Source organism: Bombus huntii, chromosome 14 (genome assembly GCF_024542735.1).
Source record: "Bombus huntii isolate Logan2020A chromosome 14, iyBomHunt1.1, whole genome shotgun sequence".
NCBI lineage: Eukaryota > Metazoa > Arthropoda > Insecta > Hymenoptera > Apidae > Bombus > Bombus huntii.
The window spans coordinates 5056370-5071302 of NC_066251.1; the positions used below are offsets into that span (position 1 = coordinate 5056370).

The window sequence follows — 14933 nt, forward strand, 5'->3', positions numbered from 1 at the left end:
CCTTTCTTTCTGCACTTTTGAGTCCTTTGCGATACAAGTTTTGTAGTTTACTCGGTGAAAGGTACGTGTTCGTCGTCGGTGGTCACCAATGTGTAGGAGGTTGAATGATGAGATTACTAGTAGATAAAATCGTTAATGTATTTAAAATTGTCAGTACAAAGTCCTAGTCGCGAAACGGCGTGTATAAAATCGTTTGGTCGCAGTTTATAATAATCCGTTTGCGATCGCGTCCGTTTATTTATAGTAGTCGGGGGGAAATCGGAAGATTCAAACTTGTCTTTGTTTTACGGTTACATGTAGCGGAGTTTTCTATATGCAGTTTTCTATAAAATTTTCTATATGCAGTTGGTGAAATATCAGGTTAGTAAAAAATTATAATGTTTCTACGTAGATTCTTAGTCATATTAATCATATTTTAGAAGAAGACAAGAATAATGTTTGTACAAGTATACAATTAAATATGGCGGCCGAGAATAGAGTTAGATGAATTAAATTTAAGAACGTAAAAATCTTTATATAATCGTAAAATATCATTTTTCCCAAATATTAATTTAGAATATTCATTAGAAAAGTACGTAAAGTAATGCTTGTTACAAAAATTTAATTGCATCTGATGGAACAGAACCAATTCTATTCCGCCTGTCTCTACAGCAAAGACACTAATTGCTTTTATAATTTTTTGCAGGTTCTCCGTATTTTCTATGCAGTCAACTGCCAACTCACTGGCGGTCCAACAAGACGCTTCCGGTGGCGTTCAAAGTTGTCGCCCTGGGCGAAGTCGTCGATGGAACTCTAGTGACAGTGCGAGCGGGTAACGATGAGAACTGTTGCGCCGAACTAAGGAATTCCACTACCTTGATGAAGAACCAAGTCGCCAAGTTCAATGACTTGAGGTTCGTTGGGAGAAGCGGCAGGGGTGAGTCTCTTAAACAGTTCTCTCGGTTCTCATCCTTTTTTTCAAATACATACATGAGACATAACCTAACCTTTATCACGCCATTAGATTTCATAGTGATATAAAAATGAAATTAATATCTCGTATCTCTAAATGTAAACTGCTGACATTATAATGTTATACCTGAAATATCTAAACTAAAATCATGGATGTCTAAATGCAGACGTTTTTTAAGATTCTACATTAAAAAAACACAACGGTTAGATTTGAAGATATAGATCAATGATTGAAGATAAATGATCAAAGCTCGAAGCAACTGATTAAACGAGCCAATAGAGAGAGTTAGTTTTGAGGTTTCGAGTGTCATCGTCAGTGGCAGTTTGCTTTGTAAGTCGTTGAAAAAGCAGCCAGTAAATTATCTGCACGAGAGAGGCATGTACCGTGATTTCGAACCCCCTAAAAGCACGGTTATTGTAATCATCATCGTCATCAACTGGCCTCAACCCCGCTTGACTCGTCTCTCGCTTTTAAACCCTCCGCATCCGCGAGTTCCCTCGCATCCCGCTGCCCCCAGAGTCATTACTCGATGTCCGCCGGTAGCCCCGACCTAGCATCCGAAACAACTGGCCGTTAATCAGAAATCATCGTCCGTCGGCCAGAGAGAAAGAGGCTAAGTCTCGAAAATCAGGCAAATCCGATCAATGTTCCTACCTTGTTTCTGTAAAACACAAATATAAATTTCTATATTTTTTAGTTTTAAGTTTATTTATATTACTAATTTACTTTACACTTAGTTTCTTTAGTTAATATGCCTCAAAAGTTAATCGCAAGGCTTTCTGAAACGGATGTATTGGTTTATGACGCAAAACTTTCTATTTCAAAAGCAATATTAAGAAAGATTGTAATTAATATTATACAGTTATATGATAATGTTTATTTGCCGTACTGTTTTCTTTTACTTGTCAGACCTTTACACCTAACACTATTTCAGATTCCTTTAAGTATCTTATTTATATGAAGTGAATAATCTATCCAGAAACTTTTGCACATAACTTTAGATGTTGAATGTATTTTCTAATCATATAGTAGATTTATTATAAAATTTTTATATACATATTTCGCAAGCATGAAGAGAATTCCTTAAGAAGCGTTACTGTATCAATCGAAGCGTAGTTAATATTAAAAAAGTAAAACTAAAGCTTTCAACGCAATTTACTCAGTTAGTAATTTTATCTTCGGATCCCATTTTTGAAAAGCGCCTCGATTAAAGCAGGCAGAAACGAATAGTCTGAGAGTTAATTAGAAATGTTAAATATCTTCTTTACCGTTTGCACTTTACGTTAGTTAATTCGCTGTTTGGAAAACCGCAGTTGTTAAACTGCTTTAAAAGGTATAGATTAAGCTTCAATGCGGAAATTAAATCGTGTCAGCCGCGAACAAAGTTACACGTATCACGGGAACCGAGCTTTTAATAAATGATTGTCGAATGAATTGATCGTCCGGTAGCTTTTTAAATAATCCGTTTTTACGCCGATTAAGTCGCAGATTTCAGGGACGCGCGTGTACGTAGATCGGGCGACGATTATCTACGGACCAGCAGGTAAACTCATCGGGTTCTACAAATGCATTTTGCACCCCACGCACCGTACGATGCATTTATGAATTAACGAGCCGGACTGCTCGCGCTCGAGCTGTACGCCCGTCGATAGCATCATCTATGTTTCATTCGATTTCATCATGAAGTGCAGGGTCAGCGAGGTTCCATCCACCTCCTGACACCGGACACGCTATCCCCGAAATCAATTAGCGAAAGGGACACGTCCCTCGCCGGAATCCTTCGATCCCTTTGTCTAGTTTTTGGTATTTTTTTTCACTATCTCTCCTCGATAATCCGTAATACTCAATTTCGACGATTGACCAAACCACCCTCGTACCGGCCGCGACCGGCCAGTCTACCTACCCTCCTATCATCGAGGTTTTGTTTCCGCGACTTATTAATTTGATTGAATCCTACCGCACCGCTCCGATCTCCCCTCTCGATATTGCCGATTCGTCCAAGGAATTCGACGGAAAATTCGGAAGCGTCGAGCTTGAAATTTTCTCGTACATGAATATTAAGAATTCATCAAACCGAATCAAACGTGACCACCGTAGTCTGGCCAGACTAGATCGACTAATAATATATTCGAACAACAAAACGAAGTAACTACAACAAATCTTATCTAAAAGAAACATAAAATATACAAGATCAACGTTGTTGAAAGAGTTAAAGGAAGCAAGAGACTAGTAAGATGTTTGCAATTATCACCTTCCGTGAAGGCACGATATTTCTTCAGAGGATCGTAAACGAAAGGAAAGAGAGGTGGCTGGTAGCGCCGGATCAAAGAGAGGGGCTACAGAGGTTGAAACGGGCGTTCCATCATCGTCGGGACCGAGGCAGCCCCGTGCCTATAATTAGTAATATACCGCAGTCTATATCGACACGGCTGAAATTACCACCGATAGTAATTATTTGACAATTGCAGAGACATCCTGTTGCGAGACTCGGGACCTTCGTCCCCGTTCCACCGAACCCTTCGCTTTTCCATCCCAGCTCCTGGCTCTCCCACTTGGAGAGAGAGTAGCTACCTAGCCCTACGCGAGAGAGACCTCGTCTCTCTGCTCTCCCTTCCCCCTCCCTCCACCTCGGTGCCACGAGTATTAACGGACGGTTTCGAGTGGTTTCGGATGGTTGTGTGGGCGGTTTGGGATGGCGTTCATCTCATCCTCGGCACCGTTGGAAACGCACCGACACATCGAAGCGAGCCGGAGTCGCGCTGGATAACCGGCGATGTGGTGCACGTTATATAGGTGGCACATACGCGTGGCCCGGTTTTGTCTGTCGGTCTGTCCGTCCGTCGTTCGCGAATGCACAGCCTGGGTGTCCTGTCTCTGCAGATGACCGTTCCCATCATCGAGTATTAACCGCAGGTCCGGCCATCGGTGGGGGAAATCGGCCGTGCGGCATTATTAGCCCCAAATGCGATGGACTCGGACGATGGAGGGAAAGGGGCATTCGGGTGTCGTGCGCGGATTCCCTTCCTATCATCGCTTACGATATCGCTTCGGTCAGCTTCCGATACTTTTCACGCTTTTTTTTCACCCTTTTACATTCAACCCTCTTCTACTTTCTTATAATGGCATCCTTTTGCAACCATCTGGATTTTGTAAATTATACATTGAAATTAAATGGCGTTCTTCGAGCCCAAGGCGTATCCTTGAATACAAAATCGTAGGAACGTCGAAACTTTCTGTAGTGTCCAGCATAACAACGAGCGCTTTACTGTCTAGACAAATTTGCTACATTTACAACCGTCGAAAAAATTGTATTTCCTGTCCGATCCATCAACGACGAACGTTGTCATGCAGGCCGCGGTAAGAGCGAAAAGACAGACGTAACGGCGCGCGAATGCGATCGATGCGGCTAATCGATTTTAAAGCGAAAGCCAGAAAGAGGAACCGCGACACGCGCGATTTTTGGTGTTCTGAAACGAGCCACTTTGCGCTGGACCGAAACGATGACGATAACAAGGATGCAATGACGGGCGCGAGAGCGACAGCATCGCGGGCTCAGGGGTTGCAATGGGGGCAAAAGGGGTGGAGGGTGAGCGGCTGCACGCGGGGGAGAGGGCATGCTATAACTAGGATATAACGCCGTGCCTCTCTGCAGTCAGTTGCAGCTCCCGGGGGTGGCGGGGTTGGGGGTGTTTGATGCCGGTTATCATGTTGACAGACACAGCGAGGTGGACCAGGGTGCACCAAGGGGAGACAATTACAAATCGTTGACGTTTACGCCAACACAAACGACTATATGTCCGCGACACGTTAGATATCCTCTCTTTAACGCAAACGAAGGGCCTTCTTCGTATTTTCTCGGGTGTTTGTCGAATTTCATGGCCCAGATCTTCTTCCAGTTCCATTTAGATGTCGATGGTTTGGCAGATCGCAGAATTCTTTTCTTGAAACTTTGAATTTCTACGGAAGGAAAACATTGATGTTAAGTCATGTTCTTAATTTTTTACGCGAGAGTAACTCTAAATTTCAGTACGTTGTATGTCGATCCATCGCATGTCTTAAAAATTATCTCCTTATTTTTTATCAATAATAAAAGATTGAAAGCTATCAACAGTTACAGGTACCTTTGATCATGACAGCCGTGTTTCATGTATCCGTGTTCCAGTATCAATGAAATTTCCAAATGTTTTATATAACATACATGATATTACACGTGAACATTGGCTGTATTAATTGTTCAAATACGTTCGCGAGCCACTGTTTATCGTATTAAAATTTATATTTTTAGTCATAAAAATAATATTCAAATCGGAAAATGAACCAATAATGGGCTTCTTCTCTTATCACCTTTATTTTTTATCCCAGACTGAATTGCAACAAGACGATCAACACCTCCTTCCTATAAAGGCAATCTATTTTTAAGTGGACCGTGCCGACACAAAGTAACTCGAGAAGAACCACGGCTATAATCCAGTTGACTTTAGCATCCGAAAAAGACAAGGGGTTGTTTCGTTGGAACAGGCAGCGAATTACCAAATGCATATTAGCGTGCGATGGGCCGTTTAAGAAAGTGTAGTCAATCTCCGCGACGGACGTTTATGGAGAGGGAATTAATATACCGGACCTTCAACTTCGAGACCTTCGTCGGTGATATATGCACACTGGTGCTCCACCCCCGGAACGTCCTTTTCTCTCCCGCTTTAGAGTCTGCGCGCTCTAAGAAACTCGCGGTCTCTCGAAACCTAATGGACGTGGATGTAATTGCGGTACGAAATCGTAAAGTATTTAGATCGAGATTCGCTCGTGGCACCACTGACCACAGAATATAGGTCTGTCGCGAATTTGTTTGCAACTCGATAGGTAATAAATTCCTCTTCTAACTAGAAATGTTATTACTTCTTATTACAGAATGTATATTATACAAAATTTAATTCGTTAGAATACAAGAAATATTATTCGAACGTTTCAGTAAATTTACATTTCGATCGATAATTAATTGTTCTTCTAACTAGGCTTCTAACAAACTTCTAACAAAAAGATTCATTCAGTATCTTCTTGTCTATAAGATTTCTTTAACTGTGAAATTCGATTGGTGATAAATTTCTCTTCTAAACAGATATTTTATTGTTTCTTTTATATAAAGAATCATTCTCTTGTATTGAAAATGTCCTGTCTGCCATTTCGAAACCGAGGTTTTATTATTTTCCTTGTGCCATCTTTACTTTGCTCCGTTCAATTTAAAATATTTAGCTACAGCCTGTAAAACTGAACAGGATCCTAGCTACATATGCAATAACGATATATCTTTACGAAGGAGTAGTACTTAACTTGATACTTTATTTTTAACTAAGGGAGGTACATATATATATCGTTCTTTTATCATATTCGATTTTTCTGTTTTAGGAAAAAGTTTCAGCATCACGATTACTGTATCAACGACACCACCCCAAGTGGCTACGTATACGAGAGCCATCAAGGTGACCGTCGATGGACCCAGAGAACCGCGCTCCAAAACGAGTGAGTAGATCAAACACTTTCCATTCTCTGGTAGGCCGTGGATCGCGAGATCTATCCGCGGCCACCGGCTGCTACTATCCGTGGATTCCCTGAAAATGTACCGATAATTCAACGAAAGTCCCTATACGCGGTAATGGGAAGTCATTACCGAGCAGATGGTGCGCGATGATGCAGTGGTCGACGTGCGTACCGCGCGTATGCGTGTTTTGGGTTAGCTATTCACCAAGCTGTACTACATAGACAATGCTTTTACCAGCACACTGCTGCGTGAAAAGTAATCCACTTACCGTAATATACTATGAAAACCTCGAAAAATATCCGTTAATTATCGATGCTTGACCATGCTTAATAACGGTGTCGTATGATGCGTATTTGCGATACCGGCTTGATATACAAATAACTGAAACCATCGTTCAATACGCTGTATTCATAGCCTTTTTAGAATTTGGAAAGAAGAAGGGCTAGCTTGACATTTTTCCAGATATCCTTTATGAAACTTGTCTTAATCGAGCGAAGATTAATTCACGAGTTGATACATTTTTGTTTAGTTTGAGGGAATGCAGGGAACATTGGTACGTTTTAAGAAACACTATGAAATCCTCCAAAGGAAAATCATATGCCTCTTTAAGTTTGAAAAAAAGGAAGAAAATTACTGGGAAATCTTTGCAGATATTCTATAGGTATAAAAAATTACGTTAATCGAGCGAACATTAATTGAGAAGTTCCTGATGCGTTGCTCTCACTTTGACATCTGCAGAGCAGAGAAACGTACGTACACATATTGAATATTCGGAAACCACGGAGACAACTGGAACGGTGAAAAGCAGGAAAACAATGATTATTCCTGCAATTATTTGAAAATAATTTCGTTGAATCTGGAAATATTCAAACTTCAGCAGTTTTTGATTATCCATTATCGGTTTCACATAATGGTTCCACAAAATGTAAATTTATTTCCATAAATATTTTTCGATGATGCTCTCGTCGACGGGCGGAGGGAGAAAGAGAGAGAGAGAGAGAGAGAGAGAGAGAAATTCAAAAAATACAGAACGATTGTTCCAGCTTAAGCGAGTGCCACCAATTTCAGGCTTCCATCCGTAGAAAAAAATGCCTGTTATTTCGATATCAGATTAATAGCCGCTGCGGAGTCGACCACGAATACGGCAGCTTTTTGCGGACGTTTCGCATTTGTTGTATAAAGTATTGATAGGCGTAGGACGATGCGTGCCCGTCGGTCTCGCAGATTTTTTTTTCACCGCTGTTGTTTTTCGAAATGGTCCAGCGTGATTGATTTTTCTAACGTTTTTATAGCTCGCTCACGTTCTGCCGGTCAATCGATATAGCACTAAGCGTCGAAATCTATAATACTCGTGAAATTTTCTGTAGAGGCATACAATTTTCACAATCGAAGTTATTTAGGATATGACTTTCGTCAGATTCGAAGACAGGATAGAATTTTCAACTATTTATCTGTTAATATATAAAAACTGACAGTTCTCTGTACGCGCTCGACATGTTTGATCGCATGTATTTCGGCCGGGAAAAGTCAAAACAAGCAAATTGATGTTTTTTTTCGTTGTTTTAACGAGTAACCTATGGAAATCAACGGAATATCAAAAAATCATTTATGGAAACAAAAAACGTAAATTATACGTAGATATTCGAGCTTAATTTCTCAAATAGACTCTATCATAGATACTCTGTTTAATTTTTAAGACCAATTAGACAATTTAATATACGAGTTTTTCTCTAGTTTTTATAAATCCAAACTTCTTCAGTTTAAGAAGATAATCGACTTTTATGGCAAACAAACTGCTTCGATATCAGAAATCATCCACCGAAGACTAAAAAAATTAAATACCTACTTAAAGATCACCGATTTCTGCTGGAGCTTTTACAGATCCAAGTGGATGATTGGACAAAACAGAAACAATTTGACAATTCTGAAGCCATCAATCTCTTCTTTACTTCTCAGAGATCCAAGCTTCCTCAGCTGAAGCGCTTAAACGACTGTTTGAATAGCATCATCCAGAGAATAGACAGACGCGCGACGCGTGAAAACTATTCCAGACGGCAATCGCCGGTCGGACTCCGTGGCGGATGAAAGGAATCGGCTTCGAGACAGGACACGCATCACGACATATTGCATACACGAGTTTTGGGCAGCGATGGCGTGGCTCCTCCTGGCCCTGGCACGCACCAGGGACAATCTATGTAACAACCAGCGTACGAGCGCCGTCGGGCAAAACAACCGGCGCTTTCATTGTCCTCGCAACGATGCGAAGCGCGCCGCTCCGCAGACACCTGCCGGCTATCATTATTGCGTGGATAATCGTGAGCTTTTTGTTATCGAAAATCACCACCCCTGCCCGCCCCGTTTTTCGGCTTTGGTCCCTCTTTTTCCCGTCTCGCCTCGACCGGCTGTTTCGCTGGTAATCGTGCAATTTCTGTAATTCGCCGGCCCGTCAGCGCGTGTAAATACTGCAAACGCGGCTACCGTGGCCTGGAACGACACGTAACCGGATTAACGGACTTCCAAGGCTGCGACAGCCTGACCAGAACCGTTTGAACGCGTTAGGAACGCGTTTGAGAAAGGAAGTTGGCAAGAATTTTACCACCGTACTTCCTTAGGAGAAGATTAAAAATTTCCTCTCGTTCTATCTAAGAAATTTCTTAATGTATACGTTATTTTCAAAGAAACTACGAACGACGAACTGTGACAGCTTCATTCTAACAATCGTTCCGTTCTGAAAGTAATAATTCTTGTAAATCTGGAGCAAGGAAAGCAAATAGTCGTTAGTTACACAACCTTTGTATCTTCCCTAACAATTTCTATTCGAGTATCGATGCTTAGAGCTGTATTACTCTCCTATCGATATACCATACAGGCTAATGGTAAGAGAACTTACGTCGATGACAATGTAAAGTATCATTAGACTAGTTTCTCATTCTGATTCCTCCTCGACTGTGGAAAACGTTCAACCAATTTCTCGATCATGCCTGGAAACGAAAACGAATGGAAAAGGTAGCCATGAATCGGGTGGAACGACCGGAGAAAAGGGAACGAAACAAAGTGGCTACCGGGTAGCCGTCACCGTGGCCGAAAATCATCGAAACGTTCCCGGCAAAACAATATCGATGGATCGGCCGCTGTCAGTCAAAGGTTGAAATTGAATTTGCTTGTCCAGTAATTGCTCCGCGTTTGGAATTTCGATTAGACAGGAATACACGACGCGTTCGTCTCTCTCGAAATCATTTTCCCTTGCCCTCGTAAAAAAACCCTTTCCAAAGCTATACACGTTCGTTCCAAGCTTAAGTGTTGCAACCGTGATTCAAAATATCAAAAAATCCATTTGAATTCTTAAACAACTAGACTAAAACGTGGTTGCAGCGGTGTATTACAGCTTATAAATATCAAAATCGGTACGATCATGGATTGGAAAAGCACGTCTCGGGGAGATGGAGAATTTTAGAGCGAATCGGAAGCAGGTTCATCCAGATAGATCGAGAGAAATCGCGCGTTATCGAACGATATTACTCCCAGTAGCCGTTCATTGAAACTATAGAGAGATTGCAATTGAAAGACATTACCGGATGATTGGAAAGAATCCTTAGATCGAGATACTGGATCACTTGTCTCGATGAATTCCTTGTTTGTATCCACCGATTCGTCCAAGTATCGTCGTTGTTTGTATCTACCAATTCATTGACAGTAGGTTAGAATTCTCAAGCACAAAAAGAAATGAAAATCGTCATTAAAGTACAGTTAGCTTAGAAACAGTTTGATGATACCTATCTCTAGTGAATCAGCGATAAATGGTGTGTTTTGGTGTTCATTCGCGAATCATCAAGGTCCTACTCGATAAGTTTTGCATCTTTTCTAATAATTCCTTTCTAAATTGGTTCTTACATTTACATTATTACTGTGTCAATTTATCATAAAGCTCGCTAGTACGAAAATATAAATCGTACGAAGTACTGTCAGATCAGGTAAATAACGAAATTATTTCAAGTAACGGGGCTCGACTGCTCCGAGCTGATTGGCATCATTGAAGAGCAGAACCTTGCTTTGTCCTTCTTTCTGAGAAAAGGATATTTTTACCATAAATTTTCACGAAGGAGAAAAATCTAGCAAATAGAGAGAGAGAGAGAGAGAGAGAGAGAAGGAGAGAGAGTATCTTCGTACAAGAATGAAAAGGAAAAAAAGGAAATATTCGACTTCTCTAGAGTCTAGACTGACCTGTTTTCTATACCATGGAAGAATAGGAATTTTCTTTATCGTTCCTTCCAAGAAGAGGACCTTTTCTGCGATAAATTTTTACGAAGGAGGAAAATCTAGCAAATAGAGAGAAAAATAGTTTTGTACGAAAGCAACAGAGGAAAAAAGAGGAAAGATTCGTGTAAAATTCTCGAAATGCTGGCAGACCACGACGTGAAGGAGGACGTAAGACGAGCGGAGGGAGGGGTCCGTTATTAGAGAGGAGGAAAAAGCCGCGCTATTTCCGTCCTCTGGGGCTGCCACACTTTGATTAGATAAGCCCACCACTCGTGCTGCGGAGATTGGAATTATTGTTCTCTCTCCCTCCCTCTCTCTCTCTGTCTCTCTGCTTCACCATGTTCAACGAACAGGCGAAGGGGCAATCGGTGAAGGTGTTATATCACGATCGTTCTTGTTTATTGTAATTAACCGCCTTTCCGCTTCTAGATTCGGATAGCAGGTACGTTTTCAGATATCCCGAACAGGCACGACGCGATAGCGAAGTCAAGTCTTGATGATCTAACATTCGAAGAGATCCTTGGTGCTCTGATGTTGGATCGGTCGAAGAACAATCCTCGTTCAGGTGTGTTAGATCCCCTTACGTAGTTGTGAAAAGCGTGAAACTAATTAAATACCGTGACTCGTGTATCAATTCACTTCTTTCGTCCTTGTTTAGTATATTCGACGATCCTGATTCTAGTCGTTTCATTTTTTTCACTATTGTTGGCAGACATAGAAATCCGAATAAAAGTTGTGGAAATTTAATATTTATAAAACTTATTGTCGTAGCAAGTCGCTTCTTTGGCTCTTGATATATTTTACGATCGTTACGCTCTTCTCTTCATTCTTCTTTAATAGAAACATTATTTAATGGAAACATCGAAGAAAGCAAAAGAGATTGTAGGAAAAGAACCTTGAGGAAAGTAGTTATGAGAACTTAAGCAAATACATTTTGTCGTATCAAGACACTTTTTCCTGTAATATATTCGATAATCATATTCCTGATCTTATTTCTTTTTAATAGAAACATCAAACACTAGAAGACACAGCGAGAAATCGAAAAGAATCTCTTAGAGAAGAGTTCAGAGGGAAAATCTCTCGAAAGGTGTAATTGAAACCTCTGCCTCGTAGAAAGGACGAAAGCGCGCTGCCTTGCTCTCCTCCGTCGCAATCCGTGATCCATTCTGAATTATCCGCCGCCGTGCTACATCCCATTCTACTTTGCTCCTCTTGAATGGAAACACCTCGGCGAGCCATCCAAAAAGAGTGTCGGCCGGTACGTTTGGAGCATTACGAGCGTCCGGTACGTGAGAAGTCGTGGGATCCGGTCGAGGAGCTGAACACAGAGCTCCCTTGTTTCTCCTGGCCCGGCGATCGTGGTAGTCGGTAGCGAGGAATAATCTTGTAGGCATCGGTTGGCGCACCGGAGCTGACCATCTGGGCTCACCGACAATTTCGTGCAGTTTGCGGTCGAACTTTATTTGTCGTTCGCCCTCGTGGCCGAAGTTTCTCTCTTCCTCTCACAGCCGAGCGTGTTTTCTTTCCTCTTTCAACTACTATTCTCGTCTTCCTTTTCGTTCCTTCTCTCACTGGAAGAATAACAATTTGCGCCTCGCGAGCTCCCATTCTGGGCTTCCTCTTCTGATTCCGAGAGGAAAGGGGAACGTGCTCTACATCTCTCGATCGACGCCGATCCTCTGCAACCGTGTGCTCTTCGAGCGAAAAGTGGAACGAGAAGATCTTTTTTCAAGGAAACGTAAAGGAGAAAAATTATCCAGAGCTTCCTATAACGATCGATATTTCGCGAATAAAATGCCAGAGGTTATATAGCCTAGTGATTTTGCCACTGAATGTCCTGTTCAGTGATTACGTAAGCACTCGAGCCTATGCACGTGGCGCATAATGTGCATCGCCGTATAACGATACACACGGACTGCGTGCATATTGCGATCCGCCCCAATAGAGAATCGCCATGTTCGCTGTGTATACTATGCAGGCAACGCGATACTTGGCTCTGCCAGAGCTCCATCAATTCACCGGCGGTGGTTGGAATGTGCGAGGAATGCTATTGAAGTCGATCGAGACGCGAGCCACTCAAATTTCTTAATTATCCCTCTCTATTGGGCTAATTGCACAAACATATGTCTTCCTTGTCCCTCTTCGTCCAGGATGCTGAACATCCCTGCTTTGGATAGCAAGATTATCCAATCTTCCTTGCGTCTTTGCGCGCTTCTACAAATCTCTTTATGTTTACACTTTGAATTGTTAATTCAATTAATTGTTAATCGTACCTGATTCTATTGGCATCGTATTCTTATATTTCAATCTTTCTCTCGTTTCACTCAAAAGGAAGAATTTGCATAAATACTCGTTGATGCATGTGAAATGCGCAGTCGTTTTTGCAAGTAGAAATTTAATCGCACGTAATTTCCGTCAAACATTATATTTTTAAATGGGGAAATTACCATATGAGTGTTTACTAATTAGTTTAGTTATGGTGAGTTTATAAAAATGATCAGTTCTCCGGTCCAAAGTTTCTTGGAACGTAGCTGTTACAGTTTTCCTTCTACTTGAAATAGAACAAATACTTGAAATAGAGCAGAAAATGGTTTTAACTTTTCACATTTCACAAATAGTACATAAATTTATATCTCCAGCAACTTCACGGTAATTTTTCAAATTACATCTTCTTAACATTGAATGTATGTGACTTATAGCAGATTTTGGGAAACAACATTTTATATGCACCAACCCAAAATGTTTTAATCTTAGAATTAGAAAAATTCGCAAGTTTTGATCGAAAAAGACTGAAAGAATGCAATAAGATTAAAGTTGCCTTCGGTTTCGTTTAGGATATAAATAAATTCATTGACGCATAAAACGCTAAAATTGGAGTAGAACTGGAGAGAAACGTGTTATTTATCTTTCAGGGCAGACACACATTCCTGGATTGGCGCGAGTTCCCGCATTATCCCGAGTTCCTGGACTGGCACGAGGGACCTTCCCCGACGCACCAAGCCCGTTCACTCCCTACCTACGGGAACCAGAGCCGTACAGGAGGAATAAGCATCACGTCGGCAACAACGTCACCGCGAATTCGGTTAGTGGTGCCTGTACCAACCCCAACAACACCGATCCGACCGCATCGCCTGCTTCCAGTACACACCTCGGGGCTAATAGTGGCTCCTCGGCTCATCAAGATTGCTACAAGCACAGTCCTCAGCATGGTGGTGAGTCTCACACCTTTCACTATAGCTTTCGTGCCTCTTTGTCGACTTTAACGCTGTAACAGCAGGCTAATTTCCAACATATAGCGTTGTTCATAAGTTTTAGGACGTCTATGTGATGTTACGTTTATTGGAAGATTCTGATAGATTTTACTTTATTTGGTATCTTATATCGTAAGATGCGAATTTTGAAATATATATGTATATTACATACATGGAATTTGACTGCATAATGTGAATAAAATGACAAATTTCTGTTAAAATAATAGCAAAATAGAAACGATGAGAAATTTATACTTGGTGCCTCGATATAGCTGGTAGGGCAACTTTCAGGTCAATAATTAATAAAGTATGGTTTAGGTCGTGTCTGTTGGACAATTTAATATCCCAAAATATTTGAAGTGGGAAGGTAGAGCTAATAAATAAGTAAAGAGATACACAATATCGTGCACTAGGAATTAACACACACCTGACGCTAGTGTAACATAGTGTTAAGCTTTGAACACTCGTGAATTTCACGAATCATTCTGGTATTCTGGTAATAACGACTTGTTTTCTAAATTATAATTAGTTTAATCGAGGTACAGATATAAGACAGTTTCCTTCCCGATTTCTCGATACAGTGGATTACAAATATAGACGAAACGGATCGGTTAGAATCAGAATATCCAAGCTACGTGGCTAATTAATTATCAGAGCTACTTGCACAATTGTAGTGATATTTTTAATAAGATCTTACGAGTCACGTAAAACTCTTTCCAGCCATGCAACGAAATTCGTTAACTTGTGACTTGTGAATTTTCTTCAGTTTTCTTTCGCATTTTTTAGATTCTAACGCTAGTTCGATCGAGTGAGTGCGAGAAGATAGAGGCCGTGTCTTCCGGTCTGTTTGCTCCTTTCGTTTCGATAGCGGATACTCTTCGAGCATCATCATCTTTCGCTCACGACCAGCATCCTCGTGGCTCGTGGAGCGACTCGAAAC

The 14933-nt window shown here is 41.2% G+C and overlaps 1 protein-coding gene across 1 annotated transcript in view; it reads left to right on the forward strand.

Annotated features, from left to right (window-relative positions):
- Positions 1–14933, forward strand: part of LOC126872982 (protein lozenge-like) — a 37796-nt gene that overhangs the window by 1746 nt on the left and 21117 nt on the right. The window contains exons 2-4 of the mRNA XM_050633322.1: positions 686–916; positions 6353–6466; positions 13655–13954. Of these exons, the coding sequence (XP_050489279.1) occupies positions 686–916; positions 6353–6466; positions 13655–13954 (645 nt within the window). The remainder of the gene's footprint in view (positions 1–685; positions 917–6352; positions 6467–13654; positions 13955–14933) is intronic.